The sequence below is a fragment of the Carica papaya genome, chromosome 5, assembly GCF_054855325.1.
Source record: "Carica papaya isolate Zhongbai chromosome 5, ASM5485532v1, whole genome shotgun sequence".
Classification (NCBI taxonomy): Eukaryota; Viridiplantae; Streptophyta; class Magnoliopsida; order Brassicales; family Caricaceae; genus Carica; species Carica papaya.
In genome coordinates this window covers 44,357,043-44,379,439 of record NC_142313.1, presented here as the reverse complement: position 1 = coordinate 44,379,439, position 22,397 = coordinate 44,357,043, and the positions used below count along the sequence as shown (strand labels likewise).

Below are 22,397 nucleotides of genomic sequence, written 5' to 3'. Positions count from 1 at the left end.
TACCCCATCCGATATGAGGCAACATTCACGGTAGGTGTTCCTATGTACTCGATCCGTCCACCATCTCCTATAATATCCAGTAAGGCTACCATTTTTTCATTCAATTAATCAAACAATTTTCTATTTACATTTAATTTTTTAGTTTCCCAATTTAGTTGTGAACTATACAAAATAAGCAATACATGCATCAAGGGACACAAACGAATCATCATACCAATTCTAGTATATTATCATGTATTCGAAACTGTAAAATCAATCAATTAGTTAAAACATGACAAACAATAATAAATACCGGTTTCACCTCCATTAGTTTTATGTAATTAATTATCAATATTTTTTAAATTACACAAAATACCGTATTATTTATAATTAGACTTCAATTATATAACAGAATATAAAATAAGGGATTCTTACTCGAATCGATGTCCGAGACGCTAAACTTTCAGTTGCGCTTACTGGCGGTCCCTAAGTTTTCTAAATTTTCCTTTGGAGATTAAAACACACTCCAAGTATTTAGAAATACCCCCAAAAAATCCAAAATCGGTGTTAGAAACCCTTTTAAGCCAATTTTAAAATTTCGGCACAGCAGCGGCGGTTTGCCTTGAGCTGGCTATTTTCAGCTAGTTTCGACCAATTTCAGCCGATTATGTACTCATTCATACGAGAAAATACGTTAAGGGACATTAGTTGGCTGAAAAAAGTCGAAAAAAAGAGGCTTACTGGCAGTAGGATTTTTCGGTGCGGCGACTTCGCTGGCTCACATTCGCGGTTGGACATTTTTATTCGGTCAACCTGTGGAAAACAAAGTAGTGAATACAATGGTGGAAAAATTGCACGAAACAAGAGTCGGAAAGAGCCACATCAGAGGTAGTTTTTGATTTTTCCCGCGGCAACGTTGCTGGGCTTTACCCGTGATTTTTGGCTCATCCACCAATTATTTTGCTCCGATTTGCCCATGAGAGTGTTCAAAATTGAATTTTGAGTAAATGATAAATTTTTTACCTCTTTTTGCAGTCGGAGGTGGCTCCAGCATGACGGCGGTCAGGTCCCATCCCGGCGACTGGTCCTTATTCTCCGGTAAGGGGGGACTGGCAGCTAGAGTTAGAGTTTGGTGTGAAATGAGGTATTTATATCCGTCTCCTTCTAGTTTGGGTCGTCCAACGCATTTGATCTGAACCGTCCGATCACGTTTAAATAGGAAATGAATTTAGATCGTTCATCGTGATTTGATATGTACCGTATGATTGTGTTTAAAGCGTGTAGCGCCCGGGGAAATTGAAGAAATTGAAGGGAAAAAAAAAACGCACGTGCCACGTCAGCAGACCCAGTCAGCAGGCCTGGCCAACCAGGACCTGCCACATGGCAAAACTACGTCGACCAGGGACGGGCCACGTTGGCGATCCGCGTGCGCGCGATCGGACGGTCCAGATCAATCACGCGCACGAACGGCCCAGATTTAATCGCACGGACGACCCAGATTAATCAAAAACGGACGGCCCATATTAAATCAAAATGGACGGCTGAGATCAAAAGGCAAAAGGGTATAAATAAGACCCCTACACCAGACCCCAAACCCTAGCCGCCTGCCCTCGCCGGAGAAGACGAACCAGAAGCCGGCCGCCGCCACCCGCCGCCGCACCAGAGGGATTTCCGATCGCTGATCGAGGTAAATTTCATACCCCGACTCGTTTTTCCACGATGATTTCCCCAGTGGCCAAAACACGGCCGAAAGTCAGCGGCGCCGCCGCGTCCCTTCTCGATTTTTGCCTCCGATGAGGCCCTTCCCGGCCTCCGTTTAATGCAATTTTTATATCACCGTGATCACCATTCTTGTCTCTACAGGTTGACCGGAGCCGAATCACCAAAACACGAACCTCGCCGGAGAGCCGCCGCACCCGAGAGCGCCGCCGCCGGTAAGCTCCGTTTTTCCGTGATTTTTTGGCCCCCCGAGGGCCCTAGGGTTGTTTTCTCGCAGGGACCGATGCGAGTGTGGCCGAATTTGCCCAGAAACGGCCGAAAACAGCCAACTCGAGGCGAATAGCCGCCGCCAGCGGCGGTGCCGTCGCCGGAGCACGGCGGAGCCGCCGTGCCGGAGTTGCTATATTGGCCGAAAGGGGCCCTGGGCCTAATTTGGGATTTTTTGGAACACGTGCAGGTACCAGTAGTGCGTTTCAGTTCCCCGAGAAAAATTCAGGAAAAATTAGAGACAGCCTGCAAGCGCACTGTGAAGCCGTGTTCGGACCACGAAACGAGTAAGGACCCCTCACCCTATTTCCTATCACGGTTTTAAAGTTTAATAAATGATAAAACGGTATTGCATGAATCAACGAATGTGTAAAATTGCTTAAGGTTGCTAATGGAGCCCGAGTCTAGTGTGTTTATCGGTTAACTGTTATTTGGCATGTTTTACAGTTTTAAATGCAGCATGAGGTTCGATGTTTTCATTTTATAGTTTCGTGTGCATATTTTACTGTTTTATTGATTATGGATTGAATGATCGGGATATTGATATTGTATGTTGTATGTTTGGCATAAATTATCGTTTTGCTTGTTTGTATGTGATTGATAATGCTGATTGAGGGAAAAGGAGAATGAAAGATTATGTAAATGGAAATTGTATAATGTGGTCAGCCTGACTAGATATCCTGGGAGATGGTGGACGGACCGAGTCCGTAGGGAACCCTACCGGGATTGTGGTCTCCCATACCGGACGGGGTATGGAGATCTTATGTGTTTTGGCGCCCATACCGGACGGGGTATGGGGACGGCCCGTTTCACCCTCATACCAGACGGGGTAATGAGGTCTATGGTTTGGCGCCCATACCGGACGGGGTATGGGGACGGCCCTGGAATGTGATTTCAAGTGTTAAGGGTTAACAGGTAGCGGAACCCCTATGGATCCCCATGGATACTAGTGGGCTGGTAAATGAGGAAAATATGTTGTGTAACGATTGAATTACGAAAAGTTTGATAGGTATTATGTTATATAGTTTATATATATGGTTTCATGATGATGATGATGTTATTGCTTTCGTATATTGTTTTATGGATTTCACCGAGTTAAGTGAATGGTAAAGGTTTTATTATTAATAAAAGGATTTGTAGTAAATTATGCTCCATTGGTCTTTTTGTGTTTTCTACCCACCTTTACCTCCGTGACGGTGAGATATCGTGATGTCTTTACTGGGATAGTGTAGCTCATTCCTTATTTAATCATTTCAGATCAAGAGGACATCGTTCCCGAGCCGGTTCCGCAGGAGGACGACGAAGGGGACGCCTAAAGACTCCATAGTCATATTCGTAACTTTTACTTCCAAGTTTTTCCTTTAGGTAGTTTGATCTTTTATATTTTGTGTGCACGTTTTTGGTTTTAGTGTAAGGGATGTTATTCAAATTTTGACTTCGCTTCCGCATTTGATATTTATAATATAAATTTCATTTTAAATTTCTGGGGCTGTTACAAAGCGTGAATAAATCTAGATCACTCATCGCGTGTAATCGCATTGTGCACGCGCGCGGGAACAAATCTGGACCGTCTGATCGCGGGTACACAAATCGCCAACGTAACCTCCCGCGTGGCACTGCGTTAGCGTGCCTTACCACGCAACGCACTCTGGTTCGTCAGGCATGCTGCCTGGGCAATTTTACGTGGTATATTTTTCTTAAATTACGTTTTGACACCCAGTTTTTAAAATTTCTTTTAAAAACGCCAACAAAATCCAAAATTTCACCCATTTTTTTAAAATTATTTTCAATTTCAGCCTCCACCTATTTTTTCTAATTTTTTACATTAAATAAAAATTAAAAATATAAATTTTATAAATAAACTTAAAATTTTTAAAAAATAAATTAAGGGAATAAAAAAAATATTACACTTAACATTGATACGAAAAATTAAAAGTTGGTAAAAATTGTCAAACAACTAATGAAGTCATTATTTCTGGTTAAATCAATTTGTTTAACTTAAAATTTGTTATTTCATACTTACACTTATGATTTGCAAAAACCGACCTATAAAAACAATAATTCGAATAACATTTTTATTACAGATTCAAATGAACAATAACGATAAACTTACATTCTTACCTTCTTACCAGTAGCTTTGAGGGTCTATAGAGATGTCCCCCTATGCGTGAACCCAATATCCAAATTATCAATCAAATGGTCGTCCTCATACCCTGTCCGGTAATAGGCACCAAACATACCACTACCTCGATACCTTGTCCGGTATGAAGGTGATCTATACCTTTTAACTCATTTTGGTATAGGACTTCTCAGCCCCATTTGACTAAGGAATTGTCCACAGTATAATTTTTTCTATGCACGGAGTGTGTACACCATTCCTCAGGGTACCCGATAAGCCTTTTATAGGCATGTTCACATCATTCATTAGCCACCAATTACAAATATAATCTCATTTCATGATTACAGGAGAAATAGAACGATGATTTAGTAGACTATATAGTTTAAAATTGAACATTTAGTGAGAAGCATAATCAAACATTTATTTCAAAACCAATCAAATGATAGAGATAAATTGTTAAGTAAATTAATAAACGAGAAGGCAGTTAAACCTACGAATTTAAAGTGTATCCAGTAAACAAACAATAACAGATTAGTAATAATTGAACAATAACGATAAAATAGACAATTTCGTATTAACCAAATACCGGTTTCACTACTGACCTATAATTAATTTTAAAATTTTTTAATTTTTACAAAAAACCCGTTATTAATTATTTAAAATTTAATTTACCATAACGAAAAAAAATGGTGAGAGATTTTTACCATGAATCGGTGTTCGAAACATCGCTCTTTTCACTACTTCTCCTGATGGTTCTCGGATTTCCTGAATTTTTCCTGTATAAATTAAAAATACGCGTCACGTATTCTAAAATATCCCAAAAAGGACAAAATAAATATTTTTAAACTTTTTTTGGTTGGTTTAGGATTTTGGCACGGCGATGGGTGCTAGCTCTGCCGTCCACGGTGGCGTTTTCTCTCAGTCTGACTATTTTTTTACCAGTTTTGGCCGGTTTTGCATGTAAACCTGCAAAAAAATATGGTTAGGGAGCCTCTGTTGGCTGGAAAATGGAAAAATCGAGACTCTACCAGTTGAAAAATTTTTCGGTGCAGCGGTTCTGCCGTTCCTCTCTTGCAATCGAGATTTTTCTTCGGCTAACCTACATCAGAAAGAGACGAAGAACATACTAATCAAAGAATTGAAGGAAACAAGAAACAGGAAGGGATTCATCTGAGAAGTTTTCTATTTGCGGCTACAGCGGCTCGGTTGAGCTCCGCTTGTGTTTTTCGACTCACCCGTCTATCTTTCGACTTCGATATGAGTGTGGAAAGGTTCAGATTTCTTTTTGAATTTATTATTATTATAATACATTTATATTTTTATTGATAAGTACGTTGTATTTACAGAGATGTATAATTATAATATATTAAGAAATATAATTTTATTTTTAAAACCTGGCATGAATTCACTTTGTTTTCTTCCACGGTCTCCTTTTAATGAAATTCTTATCCTTGCTTAATTACTCTCCTCTTTCTCTCTGACGTCACCAATAGTATTACGACTTTTTTGATGACGCAAATGCTTACGTAATATATCTAGTCAAGGGCACTTACAAGTTGTCTAATATATTACCAAAAATATATCGTTACATCTTCAATATATATATATATACATACATATATAGTTACAATTTAAAATTATTTAATTAATTTTTAAATAAAATAAAAAAAATAAAAATAACTCTCTAAACTGGAATAATATAAAAAAAAATTAAAGTAAAAACCAACAGAATCACGTATATGAATATTTTAATATTTTAATATATATATATATATAAATATATATGTATATATACATGGTGTTAGTCTTATGATCTTATCATGAAACTCGTGTATCCAATTGTATCATTCGCTAATTTATTTATTATTTTAACAATTGGCCCTCCAAATTTTACATATTCTAATTTCTACCCACTTCAATATGTATTTTTAGTCATAAATTTATATACTAAAAAAATATAAACTTTAACTATCTAATACGAAATGAACTGATAATAAAAGATATTAAAGTAAATTTAATTATTATTAATTAATTGAATAATTAATACATATTTTATATAAAATTATAAATTAGAATCAGACTGTATTCTCATATTATTTTTATTTATTGTAATTAATATTTATGCATTATATATTAATAGATATAGATTTTTATCAAAAAAATTTAGTCAGCGTATTAATTAAAAATTTATACATAATAGAATCATAAGTAGAATAACATAATAATAATTCATTAACATGATGATTAATATTTCAAGTGGACGTGAAGGGGATTCCCGAATAGACATTAAAGATGAATATCACACGGTAATAGACGAGTACTAATGATGTATTGCACGTTGAGTGTATCTTATAGAAATCGAGTTAAATGAAGTTGGAAGAAAGATCACCATTTGCGTGCAATAGTCATCACTTGGAGTGGTAAGCGTGCACTATCTAGTTGTAGGTGCTACAATGTGATTAATTGTGCACCTGCCATCGATATAAGCAACCAAAGAACTCGATAACAATCATAAAAGATAAAAAATATTAAACAAGAGTTTTGAAGAGATAGTATAAATAATGTTAAAAGAATCTAGTAAGGTAGAACAAGTAATAGGTCCGATTAAGTTGATAATTTTTGTAATAATCGAGTCCGAAATTTAGGTCTGAAATAATTAAATCATAATAATAGAATAACTTAGAAAAAATTATTTTTACTTCTTAATTGATTTTTTTTAAGAAAATTGTATTTTAGATGTATTTAAAAATATTTTTAAAAATAAGGGGTAAAGTAGAAATAAGGGAGAACTTATTTGAAAAAAAATCTGAAAAACTGAGATAAAGATGAAAATAACAAAATTTGGCCATATAGACTGCCACGTCAGCAACGCGGCCGGTCGTCGTGCGCCGTGTAGCAGACATGCAGACACGCGTCGACGCAGGCAATCCGCATGTCAGTCGATCTAACAGCTCATATCTCCTCCCGCTCGCACGGATGACCCAGATCTATTTTATCTTCAAGCACAATCGAACGACTAAATTTAATCAGATCGTGTGGTCCAGATTAATTTTTCAAATAAAAGTGATCTAATGGCGGAGAGTGGGCCACGTGTCCCTGCACGGACAGCCTAGATCAACTCGAAGAAGGTATATAAGCATCGGATCCCAGAAAACCATAACCCTAGCCGCATGTGAGCCCGCCGTAGAAGAAGAAGGACAACCAGAAGGAAAAGTGACCATCATCGCCGCCGCACCGGAGCCACCACTGACACCGGAGAGGTAAGTTTTTTTTTCTCTCATTCGGAATTTGATTTCAAGCCTCCTCATACCCATATCGGAGCCAAAAAGCTAAAATAAAAGTCGAAAATTGAGATCGGAGGTCAGCTGAGCTGCTGCTACCGCGACCCAAAAACTACTCTAGTGAGCCCGATCCCGCTTCCTGTTCCCTTCAATCTTTTGACCATTGAATTTCTAACACATTTTTTATACAGGTCGATTGAAGGAAATCCCTAGTTGCGACAGAAGAACGGCAGAGCCATCGTACCAAAAAACTCATTCGCCGGTAATGCTTCGATTTTTTCCTTTTCTGGCTAACAAGGGCCGCCTAACCTCGTTTTTTGCAGGATTTCGTACAAAATTTGCTGAAATTAGGCAAGCCGAGAGGAGACACCGCCATGGGCGACGACCCTAAACCAGCTGAAAAATTTTAAAAATGCTTATTTTTTGCCCTTTGTGGTATTTTAGAATACGTAACGCGTGTTTTTTATTTTTGCAGAAAAAATTCCAAGAAACTTGAGAACCACCGTAAAGTGCAGTGGAAACGGTGGTGTTTCGAACACCGACCCGGGGTAAGAATCTTTTACTATTTTCTCACATTACGGTAAATTAAAGTGTAATAAATGATAAGGGTGTATTTGTCAATATTAAAAACTCCTAATTAATTGAATACAGGTTACCAGTAGAGCTGGTAATTGGTCAGTGTATAATTGTCCTAACTTATCTGTATTGCCTATTTATTCCTATACCGCCTAAATTACTTATTGTTATATCGTGTGTTTTAATTTATTGATTTTAGTTATTTTCTCATTTATTGATTGCTTAACCGTTATTCTCATATGTTGACTGATTTGAAATAAATGTCCTCATAATGTTTTCTTAATTGTTGAAATAAAAATTTGTATTGTATATTTAAAGGACATTCTATCAATTTGTAAATATAAAATAGTTGTGGGTAATTGGTGATTGGTTGATGATGTGAATATATGTATAAAAGACTTACCGAATATCATATAAAAAAGTGTACGGACTCTGTACGATGACAAATCTTACCGTGGACATTATCTCAGTCGAACAGAACTGAGAAGTCTCATACCGGAAGGGGTTGAGAAGTATTATTCACCCTCATACCGGACGAGATATTGAAGCGGTAGTACGTTTGACGCCCATTACCGGACGGGGTATAAAAACGACTGATTTAATAAATTAGATATTAGGTCCACTCGTAAAGGGAACCTCTATGGACTCCCAAATGTACCAGTAAGTAAGTAAGAATGTAACATTTACTATTATTGTTCATTTAAATATATAATAAATTGTTATCTTGATTATTACCTTCATAAGCTAATTTTGAAAACTTAAAAATAGTGGGTACGAAATTTACATTTTTACATTTAATGAATTTATTTAAAAATAAAAATGACTTAATTGGTTATTTTATGATTTTTACTAACATTTGGTTTTCCGTATCAGTGTTAAATGTTGACATTTGACTGGATTAATGTAGTTCATCCCCCTTATTTAACTATTTCGAATTAGAAAGATCAAGATCCGAATTCAGAACAGTAAGAAAGTTGCAGTTAAAAGTTGTCTCCCGCATTCCATTAGAGTTGTCCAGCAGAGGTTGACCTTACAGTATTTTAGTTACATTTTTATTTCTATTATTTTAATTTTCTAAAAAAGACATTCCCGTAATACTATTAGGTATTCATATTTACTGTACAAAAAATGTAAACCTTAAACTCTCAATTGCTTCCTCTATTATTTTATCAATTCAATATTTTCTTTTTAATTAAGTATTGACCTTCTACAATTTGACAATAAAAAAAATATATAAAAAAATATGGAACGTCACACAATATCATACAAAAAATATAATTGGATAAAAACATAGACTACATAGTATTCTAATAGATGTATTCACGTTAATATGAGCTTATAACAACTAAAATAATATATATATATATATTTTAGACTAGTTTTCTGATTGGTAATATGTATATTTATATTATATATATATATTAATATAATTATAGTAAAATATATTTAATACTCTAATTTGTCATTGTATTTAAAAGAAAACACACACACACACACACATATATATATAGATATAGATACGTACATATAGAGAGCATTAATGAGAATTAGAAGACAAAACTTACCATTTAATTTTCATTTTAAGGTAGTTTGATTAAATTGACTAAGTACATAGTTTTTCTCAATATATATAAGAACAAATTTTCTATATCCCATTCTTATATACATATATATATATATATATACACACACAACTGTATATTATTTTTTATTGTATTTTTAATTGATATATATATGTATATTCATGTACAAATACATTATCTATATGTATATATATAATAGATATGATACCAAATTAAGATAAAAATTTAAAATTAAATAAATATAAATAAAATGAAAATTCAAGTACAACTTTTTTACTTTATTCTCTAAACGGACTGCAACTATTACCAGCTTTACAGATAAATGAAGTCTATCAGGCGGTGCCTGCTTGGGTGGCGATGTTATCGTAAACAGTACCAAGAATCTCAGCCTCATCCTCTTCTTCTTCCTCTTCCTCTCACTCGCGCCCGTCCGTGCATCATTCATCCTCTGCATTTCTCCTAAATTCCTCCTCCTTCCTCTCAAATTCGTTCTCCTTCTGTGTGATATTGATATATAATCTATCCGATCTCTGTTGCATTTCTGTGTATATCAGTCTCCGTGTGGTGTATTACGGGATCTGTGATAGGTTTTGACTCGAAGACGGAACGGGATGGGAAACACGAACGGGAGAGAAGAAGTTGGCGATGATCCGTCGGTAAGATCTGGTATCCCTAATTCGCATCCTCCTGGACACGTGCCTTCTTCGGATTCTATGGGAAATTCGCCTCCTGGAAGTCCAGGACAATCTCGATCTCCTCTCTTGTTTGCTCCTCAGGTTCCAGCTTCATCTTCTCTTTCTCTCTATCTATGCATATGCGTTTGTATGTAGATCCTTATGGAACATGTGTATATAATTTTTTTTCAGACGATGGAAAATGGTATAATAGTGATCTTGAGAACGCGCGTGTGTTAGGTCGATGTTGATTGATCTTTTGAAATGCGAGTATTGTAGTCAATGGTGAAGAACTTTTGTTCTTTCCGTATATGTTCCTTGTTAGGGCTGGTGCAAAATGAACTCGTATTCGTCTTTTTTTTCCTAGCTGATGGTTTTCTCATTTGATCACGGAAAAGCAGTTGCAGAAACCGGTTTATTTCAATTGGAGAATCCGGATGTTTGTTTGTTACTTGTCGATAAATCCAACTACTCACAGCTTAGCTTCTTGAGAATATGCTATATATCTTTTGAGAAGCTAGTTAGCTAATTCATTTGGAGTTCCATCGTTAAGAGATTTGAATCGTGCCCTGTAATGTTGAGCCACTCAACCAAACGAAAAGCTTATCTTTGGCCAGCAATATCTTCAAGTTGTTATGCCAATTGGAGCTGCACATTTTGTTAATCAACATTCTTTAATATTTCAGAGCAATCAATTGAGTAGTGAGAATTTTTGTTCGTGCATAAAAGCAGCGATTCCTTTGTGCTTCTGTGATTTTTGTTAGTGACCAATAGAGTTTATGAAAGTTTCATTAAGTGACCTTGTGAATTTAATTACACTCAGCTAGCCACGATAGTAAGTATTTCGCATTTGAATTAATTAATTGCTCAGCTACCCCGAAAAGTAAGTATTTGCACTGGGAAGGCATATGAGGTATTATAGAGTCTTCAGGTCTGAGTTGCTTCTCCCCTTGGTTCAAGTTCCTTGGGCCTTCCAAGCATTCAATATTTGGAATTTGTAGTGATTGAGATAGATCTATGGGGTTACCAATTTCCTGAGCTTTTGGGTGCTGCATTAGTTTTCTTTTGCCTATTCTTTTGGGATGAGGGAAGGAGGTGGGCATTCAAAGAGACTGTGGAAGCTGAAAGTACGCCAACATTGGTGTTTCATCCTGTGTGAGGATAGGCATATGACCCTATGTTTGTTAGGCTACTGGATCTGTGTTGGGATACATTAGATTACTGGATTTCATTCATCACTTCACAAGTCTGGACATGATCTAATGTTTTGTTTCAGTAAGGACTGGTCTTAGATTTTTTAAGGCACTTATTACGAACTAACACGGATATATACATAATTTAAAAATTCCATTAAATTATATATAATATTTTAGAAATATAATCAATTGTTTCAAAAGTAAAAATTTTACACCTATTGAAACGAATTTTTTAATCTCTTGATGTTTTTTTTTGAATAATCTCTTAATAAATTTTTTATTAGTTTTTTTTTTGAAATAAAAAGTAAACTATATATTAACAATGTACCAACAAACGAAGGTACTATTCATATACAAAAGATTTACAATAAAGTTAGTGTCTCAGCGACATTCTCAAAATTCACATCACCAATAATGTCGTGATCTAATAAAATATATCCAAAATAATTCAGCTATCTATCTTTTAGTCTAGAAAAACTACTTTTCATTTCTTTCCATATAACCCAAAAAACAGTTAAAGGAATCACATTAGCTAAATTATTTTTAACATTTAGACCATCCCAAGCCCAAATCTCTCCCCCCATCGACCCAGAAATGACCAATTAATGCTGAAATACCATACACGAAAGTCCACAATCTGTAGGCAGTAAGACACCACAAATTTTTTACTAGTGTTATCAGGATATCTTGGTTTTGGATAGTTGAGTATCATGTTATTATATAAAAGCCATTTGCGTATTCTTAGATCAGTGGTTTTTTAGCTTACTGTCCTTTTGTGCAATTTGCATTATTTTTAGGTTCCAGTAGCTCCCCTTCCACGGGGTGATGGCCCTCCATTTCCCAATCAGATATGGCCTAACGAATCTCATGGAGTTGTAAATGATGCTTCAGAGCAAGGAATTCCTGTCATTATCACATGGAATTATGGTGGTAACGATGTGGCAGTGGAAGGATCTTGGGACAATTGGAAATCAAGGTAAGCTTTTCTTATCATTATAAAACAGATATTCACTTATGTCGATCTACTATTTAGTGCTAAGTGCCTGCAAAATGCAGGTAAATATGATACCATCTGTCGTTTCTGCTTGTAGGAAGACATTACAGAGGTCTGGTAAGGATTATTCGGTTATTCTTGTTCTTCCATCTGGCGTATATCATTACAAGTTCATTGTGGATGGCGAGTGGAGGTATATTCCAGATTTACCTTTTGTTGCCGATGAAATGGGCAATGTCTGTAATCTTCTTGATGTGAATGTAAGTATCTTATTCACTATAAGAGTTATCATAATCACCTAAAATTTCGTTTCTTTCCCTCATCCTGTGGCACTCAGTTAAATGCTGTACTTGTAATCCTGCAAGTTACTGAGTTCTATGGGTGATTGGTTTGCATTATAGAGGATCAACCTATTCACCTGTTAACTATTTGCACCAATTTGACTAATACTGCGGAAGATTGAGATTGAATACCTATACTCCTGTTTTGTGTGCTCTAATTTGAGTAACGTAGTACTTCATTATAATAAGCCAAATGTTTATATGCACATTGCTAATGTTGTTGAATTTGACCATGTTAGAGCCACAAAATACAAATTTGAAAATTGGTTGGGGGATTCTATCTACTTTATCTCATTTATCCACATGACCACAAATTAGATTCCATAAAGAAATACAACCCATTCCTATTTGTCTAGCCTTTGGGAAGCTGAGATTCAGGTTTTGTATGGAACAAATGATCTCACTGTAAATAAATTAAACAATGAGTTCACTTAAAATGAATTTTTATGTTTGAAATTGTGGGCAATAATATATTCTTGTAAAATGATCTTGAGCATTTTTTAGAGTTGGGTTTTCTTCTTTCCTTATATGTAGGAAAAAATACTTTATTTTTTTGAAACAAAAAGTATAGTATATATCATTAATTGACAAACACCAAGGGGGGTGCCAATTCATGCACAAAATTACTTACAAGTCAATCAGGATATTAATAAGATTCCCAAAAGTTTCCATCCCTCTCAAACTCATCATCCATAGGTCAAAAGCTCTCATGTTTCTTTCGTTCCACGCTGCTGAAAATATAGCAAGGGGGATAAGACCTCTTTCTTCCACAACTAATACCCTTCCAGACTCCTGTGGAAGGAAAACTTTTCAACTCTCAAGTTAAAAGGCATTAACTATGCCTTATCCTGTGATTCTTGTGAGGACAACATACACTTCTTCCCCAAAAATCCTTGATTTTCTATATCTTTTCTTCTGTAAATTCATGCCCCCATTTTTTGTAATTGACAAAATTAAGCCTAACTCATTCAGAGCCCTCGTTTCCTCTCTTCTTGCTAGAGCTCTTAGGTTCCATTCTTTGACTTAAATACTCTTACCATCCTCGAAAAGCCTGATTGCTGTATCGTTAAAAGTCATCAAAGGAGATCTGGAACAATCAATTTAATTTTTCAGTACCTTCTGTTCTTTGATCATCCCTCTACAAATTCCAATCTACTACTTCAAAAACCACTTAGTAGGGATGATTCTCCATACTTAATTATCATCTTCTACTTTGGTTGATAGTTGGTCATCTGTGTGCATCATTACTTTGCAACATCTTGACTCTTCTCATTGCCATTTGGTTTATCCTGTACTGCTGTGTCAACCTGCATTTGTGTTGCCCTTGTGAACCATATTCAATGTGTTTGAAAAAAAATGCATTTCTGGAACTATACACTGATAATTCTCCATAATTTTATGTGGATGACACCCCTTGGTTTCTTGTGAATAATAATAAGTCTTCATAAATTTATGTACTGGATGATTTACTACAAATGTTTTCATCTAGAGCCATGGGAAGTACATGAACAAAATACCCCTAGAACAAGGGACCCTCTTTGTTTAGGGCAAAAGGAGCTGGTTACCGATCTCCTGGCGTTAATTAAAGTAATATTTACGAAAGAGATAATGGTAGTGATGCAGCACACTTTCCTTAGTTCAATTCTAAGTGTTTTTCCTAGTTCAATTCTAAGTACTATATTTTTTTATTTTTGGTTTTTTCTAGTTCAAGTCTAATATTTATTTTAGTTTTCTTTCCCTAGTATTTCCTATTTCTAGTTAGATTCTTAGTTTCTTAGAATTTGCTATTTCTAGTCAGGTTCTTGTTAGAAACCTTGTAAAAGGACATATTTGTAACAGTTTTAGGTATAATTTAATACAATTCAATGTTATTCTTTAAAGTTTTAACATCTGTTGTGAGTAATTTAAATACTCTATATTTGATCTTTTTCAAAACAAACTTCCACTGCACCAGGTAGGCAATGAGCTTCTAAGAGGAAGTTCAGCTTCCAAATTAGGTGAAAGTGTGGCCTTTCTTCTGGCAGAAGTTCACTATCCTTTGAAAAATAGGCATCTTCTAGCATTCAGTTTTGTGAAATATGATTTTTGATTGTGTGGGGTTTGTGGGCCCAAACCATAACGATCTTTAACACCAAAAAACATTATGGATATTAGGTCTATGCATAGTCAAATTCTCATGAACCGCCCCTGGAAATGGCCGTTGACTTGCACCTTGTGATTGCGCCCAAATTTTCTTCTCACCTTGACTTTTATAGCACACAGCATGTTCATCTTCAAACACTGGATAACCATGTTCTGATGTAATGATTTTTCAGGAGGTAGTTAGATGCAAATTTGGTCTTCATTATGTTGTCCTTGTTCTAAATTTAAAAAACCATGGGACATAATTTTTTTTGTAAATGATCCTTCTGAGTTTTTATGGCCCAGAGGTGGCTTAAACTGAAGATTGCTGGTGTTTCCTAACACCTAATTGCAATGGAATATTCGTGGTCTCTTTGCTGCATTCAAGCTCTGTCTGCATGCATGTTTTTCTCATACATGTTATTGCACGATGTGTTGGATTTTCTCTATCTTAATTTTTTAGTTAATATCAGAAAACTCCCTAGAGGATTTTATTATGTATGAAATTGCTTGTTATATTTTTAATTAAATCAATCAGCTCAATGGAGTTACAGGATATGTCAAATAGTTGCACCATGAGAAGAATCTTTCCATTAAATATGTAAAGGGTAATTATCTGCCGCGCAAAATGAATTATTACCTTTTCATTGAAAAGAGTTTAACAACTCTTGAATACTCAATAATATAGATGAGGATCTTTTAGTCTTATGTCAACTGTTAGAATAAAAAGAAAAAGAATGAGAGTAGAAAGCTTGCTTATTGCAATAACAGTAATTCTTTATGTTCTTTCACAATTAAATTTCACGGCAGGGTTATGTGCCAGAAAATCTGGACAGTGCAGCAGAGTTTGAAGCTCCACCATCTCCAAGCCACAGTTACAGTCAGAAGTTTCCTGGTGATGAAGATTTCGCGAAGGAGCCTGCAGTAGTTCCACCCCAACTGCACCTGACCATCCTTGGCGATAACCAAGAGGAGTCATTGTCAAGGCCCGACCATGTAGTGCTTAACCATCTTTTCATAGAGAAAGGATGGGCGTCTCAATCCGTTGTTGCCTTAGGGCTGACTCACAGGTTCCAGTCCAAGTATGTCACCGTTGTACTGTACAAGCCGCAAAAAAGGTAATAACTCTCTTGTTCCTCAATCTGTAAAGGAAAGAAAACAGCATTTCAAAATTGTTTTTGAATGGATCTCTCTTGTTTATACAGCTCTAGACATTAGTGTGTACCGACCCACGTTTGTTTCATTGTATGTAACATTCTTTGCATTCAGTCAAGTCACTGGTATTTTTTCGGCCACTATTGCTAGTAGTATAAGATAGTTGGAATCATCTCTGTGCTTTTCTTAACTACTTGGGGTCAAAGTCTTCCTTGATGAGCCAATACGGGTAGTATTGAGATGAAACTTTTGCAATTGTAGCTAGTCTGTCTATTTCGAGAGGTCGATAAGATCATTGCTTTTTACGTATACCGACAATCAGAATTCATAGGAGAGTGATTATTGAGTAGTTTAAGAGTACAAAGAATTGGAAAATTATATACATTTTACTGATTTATTTTAATTCTTTTGTTAGGAAATTATGAAAAATTAAAAAAAAAAAAATAGATTGTCCTCGTGTATATATATATGTAAGGTTGGGTGAGTGTTTGTGAGTTTGCATCATTTGAGCACATCTAAGAAAAAATGAAAAGAGTTTAGATGTAAAGATTCGGAATTTAAATGAAAATAAAGTTATAAATTATATGTAGAAACGAAATAATAGAGTTAGAGTTTATATTATTTACACAATATTTTAAAATATTTAATAGAAATATAATAATATCCCTTCTAAAAAAATAAACGAAAGTTAAAGAAATAAACGAAAGATAAATAAATAAGTAATACTATGACGATCTTTATTAGTTCTTAAAAGAAGTTTAGGTGGTGAATTATTTACAATTTTGTTATTGATTGAGATCTAAATCTTGATCATCTTGATATGAAATAATTAATGAAATTATGAGTTACACTAGTTCAGTAAGAATATCATATTAATTACAGATATGGAAAACTGAAAATTGGTAAAAATCAGAAAAATAATCAATTAAACCCTTAATTTAATATAAATTTATTAACTATAAAGAAATTTATATATTACATATTTGTGTAAGAAGTTTTTTTAAATAATAACTTATGTAAACTCATATTCATGTACTATTATTTATTACATAGAATATAACAAGAAATGACCATTGTAAATTTTACCTGCTAATTGGTACTCCTGAAGGTTCATAGAAATGTTCTCCTACTCGTGAACCCAATATCTAATTAAATAATTAACCGGCTGTCTTTTTACTATATCCGGTAATAGGCGTCAAACATTCTACCACCTCAATATCTCGTCCGGTATGAAAGTGAATCATATCTCTCAAACTTTACTGATAAGGGACTTTCCAGCCTCGTCTGATTGAGGTAACGTTCACGGTAGGGTTCCCTATGTACCGGGTTCGTCCGCATTTTTTCGGGTACCCAATAAATCTTTCCGATATAAAATTTCATCAGCATAATAATCAACCATGTAATAACCATATCTCATTTTATACTCACTGTTAATTTAAATAACAATATAGTTTAATATATCAAAATAACTAATCATCGAAATACTGGCACACAATGTAGGAGAAACAAATAACAAAATAACTAAGAAGATTTTTAAAATCATCAATTAAGTTACGTACAATATAATAGTAAACAAATATAGACAATACAAAAAAGTAAACAGGAAATTGAAACACTTATCAAATAACCGGTTTCGGTTCCACTAGTGACATATAATTATTTTTAAATTTTTTTAATTTTTAATAAAAATACATAATTATTAATTTTTAAGCCTCAATTTGCCGTAATGGAGAAAATAGTGAGAGATTTTTATCCGAATCAGTATTCGAAACATCAAACTTTTTACTGCACCTACTGACGGTCCCTGAGTTTCCTGAATTTTTCTGCGGATATTAAAACACACTTCACGTGCTTTAAAATATCTCAAAAAATCCAAAATCAATGTTAAAAATCCTTTCCGTCCAATTTCGAAGTTCCAGCATGGTGGCACCGCCGTGCTCCAGTAACGACACCACCGCCTGCAGCAACGATTTGTCTCGGTCTGACTATTTTCAGCCGGTTTCACTCGCCTTTATACGTATCTTTATGAAAACCACGTTAGTGGATCTCGGTTGACCGAAAAAAATCAAAAAATGGAAACCTACTGATGGTGAGGTTTTCCGAGTGCGGCAGCTTTGCCGGCTGACCTTCACGACTGAGATTTTTTCTTTAATCAATCTGTAGAAAATATAACAGTGAACACAACGGTGGAAAAATTGTACGAAACGAAAAACGGGAAGGGGCTCATCAGAGGAGGTTGCAGGTTTTGCTCGCGAGGCGTCCTCAGGCTTTGCCCGCAGTTTTCAACTCACCTGCCGTTCGTTTTGCTCTGATATGGCCATAGAGATGCTCGGAATTAAATTCCGAGCAGGTAGAAGAATTTTTACCTTTTTTTAGCGGCCAGAGGTGGCTCCGATGCGACGGCAGTCGGCGGTTGGCTCTCTTCTTCGGTGATTAGTTCTTCTTCTTCGGCGAGAAGCTAGCAGGTAGGGTTTGGGTTCAGTATAATGCGAAATATTTATACATATCTCGCGTTAATCTAGGTTGTTTCTCGTTTTAATATAAACTGTTCATCGCGTTTGATCTCGATCGTTCGATCGCATCTAAGGAAGAAATGAATCTGAACCATTCATCGCGCTTGATCTCGATCGTCCGATCGTATTTAAGGAGGAAATGAATCCAGATTGTTCATCGCTATTGATCTCGACCGTCCGATCGTATTTAAAGGGAGAACAAATCCGGACCGTCCACGCGAGCGAGATCGATCTTAGGCCGTTTGATCGCGGGGCACGTGGATCGCCTGCGTGGTATCCTGTGTGGCACCGACATCAGCTTGTCTTGCCACGCGGCGTGCTCTGTTTTGTTGGGGTTGCTGATTGGACGGTCATACGTAGCAAAATTTTTTTTATTTCCACTCTAAACTCTAGTTTCTGATTGTTTTTTTAAAAATATCACTCAAACTCAAATTTTCACTTATTTTTTTCTAAAATTATTTTCAATTTCATATATAACATATATTTTTTTATAAATTTAATAAAAATTAAAATAAATTAATTTAAAAATTAATTTTTTTATATATTTAAAATATTAAAATTAATCTCGACCTAAATTCTGAACTCGAATATTACATTAGAGGCATTTAATAAAGAACCTTAGAATTTAATATTTACGTGAGCATCGGTTTAAAATCGGATCGGACCATCTTAAAATTGAATGAAATAAATTTTTTAGACCCGTGTAACTTCTGTTAGAACTAAATTATACTGAAAATTTTTGTATATATTTATTAAATAATGTAAGTATTTAAATTATAAAACTGTAAAGTAAAAAAATTTGACTTAGATAAAAACAATTACCACTAAATAATTAATATAAAAAACATATGCCAATCCTATTTATTTATTTTATAAAATAGTCATTTGGATTTTTTTAAAATTCAGTGTGAATTAAAAACTTATTTAATTTAAAATTTATTTTAATTCTGTAATATTCAAATTTGACTATCAAAGATTACTTCTTTTATCCCATATCTGATATCTTAATTAAGACAGTATAAAAATTATTGATTTAATTTCGGATTTGGATTTTAAAAAAAAATATATATTTATTTTTAAATGTAAGTTAATTAAATAATTCGTTAAAGAAATAAAATAAAACAGTAAAAAAATAATTACAGCGGTAAAAAAAATACTTATTTTTACAAGTAAGCTTTATTTTAACACATAAAATTAACTTAGTTCATGATTTAAAAAAATAAAAAATTTAAAATTGAATTGCAGTAATTAATTAATTACGGTTAAAATTGAACGGGAAAAAAAAATAAATAAAATAAATAAATAAATAAATAAACCCCAGAGTAATTTGCTCTCCTCTTTTCGGTCTCGTACGCTCAGAATCGAGGGCTTACTTATTTTCCTCTTCGTCGATACTGTTCCGCAGGCACCTAGAGACATCTGCGACTCGATTTCATCTTCTTTCAAGCAGGTAGTACGCCGAATCTATCTTATATCCTTGTTTTATCCGATTAAGGCGTGTGTTTTTTGTTTTTCACTTTCGTTTTTAGCAAAATGATTTTGAGGATCCGCATGCTTTCCTGATCGGGGTTCCTGAATTAAATTTCTGTGTGTAGGTCTTCGTTTTTCCTTGAATCGCATTTTGTTTGGTGGTGTAGGTTCACTTTAAGATAATTTAGAACATGCTAGGATTGCTTTTTCATTGTAGGTCTCCTCGATTTGTTAATTCTTATCAGCTTTTTCGCGCACATAGCTATTTACATTTCTATACCCGGCGACCTATCTCTTCACAAATGTTATATATTTGTCTTGCATCTACGCCGATCTGATTTCAGTGCGCGTGTCTAATTTCTCGAGTTCTTATTTTTGTTCTTTTCATTTATCCTTTTTAGAGCTTTCATTGTTTGTCCTATTATGGTTTAAATCCAATCTGTGAGGTTCTTGAGTTCTTATTTCATCGTTTGTGTTGTTCTGTTATACCAATTCGATTGATTCACGTGCATATCTATTTATATTTAAGTATGTATGGTTTACATAAATATGCATTGAGACCTATTTTCTTATGTATGCTATTATCTATTTGTGTTATTTGTATGTTGTTACGAATGCGATTATGTACGCTATTTTCTGTTTATATATTTATGTGTGTGCACGACATTTCGTCTAAATGTTTATTAAATGAATGAGGATGTTCTAGTTTTGCATGTAGTTTGCTTTCAGTTATTAGTACTATTTGATTTTAATAAACCATGAAAGGACATAATAAGACATGCTTGAGAATTGAGTTTAGTTGGTTCGGGATTTGAGGAATAGATTGGGTTTGAGATGGGCATATTGTATCATTTACTCCAAGGCTTGCTGGTTCCAGTGAGTTCCCAGGTTCACTTCTTTTGTGGCAACTTAAATTGAAGGCATTCTTCTGCTTGCTGAGTGAATGTTGTATGCAGTTTTAAGAAGTTTTCTCTTAAAATTGTCTTTAAAATGTTTTGTTTAGGGGGATCAGTTGCCTACTTACATTACTGTTTCTTTCACTACTTTCTCATTCATGGCAGCATTACTCTTATATGCTAACTTGTTCCTTTATTGTTGTTATTGCTGTTATAGTTATTCTCTTAATTCATCACTTGATTTTCTTACTTTGCATGAAATTACTGTTCTAGTGGTACTACAGGAAGGATTCAGTATCCTTTTACTTATTTTTAATCTTGCTGGCTTTAGATTTTCTCTTTACCTTGTTTTCGTCTGTATAAATCCCCATCCCTGTCCCCCCCTCAATCACTTGTTATTTGTAGGTTCACCTCTCTATCCATTTACTTTTTCATGTTAGAACAAAATTGGGTTTATGAATTCCAATTCCAATTACCAGCCTGATTTCTATGTAACACAATCTGTGTTTCTTGTACTAATTCCTAAAAGAAATCAGCTTGATCTTTTATTCGTATCCTGTAAAAGTCTGCAAATGGTTCCCAGAATGTAAGAAGAAATACAGATCCACTTTACAGACCCACTCATTTTGGAATCCTCTCCAATTAGTTTTATTTCCTCCCATAATCTGAATTTTTCGATTTGTTTCTTTGGCCCCTTGAACTTAGTTTAACAGTTAGCGGCAATGTTTCTTGCAGAGGATGGACTGGCAAGGGCAGAAGTTAGCAGAGCAGCTGATGCAGATAATGCTGCTGGTGTTCGGTGTGGTTGCATTTGCAGCCGGATTTATACTGGGATCATTTCAGACAATGATGATCATTTATGCTGGTGGCGTAGTCCTCACGACTCTTGTAACCGTACCCAATTGGCCTTTTTTCAACTGCCACCCGCTCAAATGGTTAGATCCTAGCGAAGTCGAGAAGCACCCTAAGCCACAACCAGCAGTTAGTGCCAAGAAAAAACTCTCAAAAAAGTAGGTTATTCTCCATTGATCACGGTGTTAGCTTTTCTGGCTAGATTGAATGGGCCTGCATCTTTTCTATTAATGAATTTTACAACATACTTGCATTTCATAAAATCATAAACATCCTAATGCCTAGCACTACCAATATGATTTTACGATTTATGATTCGAATATAATTCTCTGGTTCGATTAATAACAAAAGCATTCAAATTGTTCTAGCAAATCACAATCAAATCAGGAATAATATGTGAATGGTAAGTAAATCTGATTAAATAACTTATATTTGCTTAAATACAAGCTAATAATTGCATAATCTGCACCGGTTAAAAAGAAATATTTTTGGAATTTTTATAATATATATACATATATAAGGAGTTTTGACTGATCAGCCACGTCTCAAATTTTCTAGTGCAATTCAATTTATAATTCTTGAGTAGAAAATTTGGTTTTTCACTTAATAGCTTAAATTTTGATTCAATAATTATGTTAGAAAGTATTTTGAAGGGAAGTTT

General features: G+C 34.7%; 2 protein-coding genes across 2 annotated transcripts; both read left to right on the top strand.

The window, feature by feature from the left end:
- The first annotated feature begins 9,831 nt into the window (after nt 1-9,831).
- On the top strand, nt 9,832-16,145 carry AKINBETA1 (5'-AMP-activated protein kinase beta-2 subunit protein). Its single transcript, XM_022045312.2, has 4 exons — nt 9,832-10,300; nt 12,192-12,370; nt 12,486-12,648; nt 15,661-16,145. Exons 1-4 carry the CDS (start codon nt 10,136-10,138, stop codon nt 15,970-15,972), a joined length of 819 nt encoding a protein of 272 aa, XP_021901004.1. The 5' UTR covers nt 9,832-10,135; the 3' UTR covers nt 15,973-16,145.
- Nucleotides 16,146-19,816: 3,671 nt separating this feature from the next.
- Nucleotides 19,817-22,030, top strand: LOC110816936 (signal peptidase complex subunit 1-like). The gene is made up of 2 exons (XM_022045311.2): nt 19,817-19,968; nt 21,620-22,030. Exon 2 carries the CDS (start codon nt 21,623-21,625, stop codon nt 21,896-21,898), a length of 276 nt encoding a protein of 91 aa, XP_021901003.1. The 5' UTR covers nt 19,817-19,968; nt 21,620-21,622; the 3' UTR covers nt 21,899-22,030.
- Nucleotides 22,031-22,397: the final 367 nt, after the last annotated feature.

Bases quoted from the DNA above. Each gene is read 5' to 3' on its own strand.
- AKINBETA1 (XM_022045312.2), top strand. From the start codon at position 10,136: ATGGGAAACACGAACGGGAGAGAAGAAGTTGGCGATGATCCGTCGGTA. The intron at 10,301-12,191 runs GTTCCAGCTTCA...CATTATTTTTAG, and splicing joins CTCTCTTGTTTGCTCCTCAG to GTTCCAGTAGCTCCCCTTCC. The intron at 12,649-15,660 runs GTAAGTATCTTA...ATTTCACGGCAG, and splicing joins GTAATCTTCTTGATGTGAAT to GGTTATGTGCCAGAAAATCT.
- LOC110816936 (XM_022045311.2), top strand. From the start codon at position 21,623: ATGGACTGGCAAGGGCAGAAGTTAGCAGAGCAGCTGATGCAGATAATG.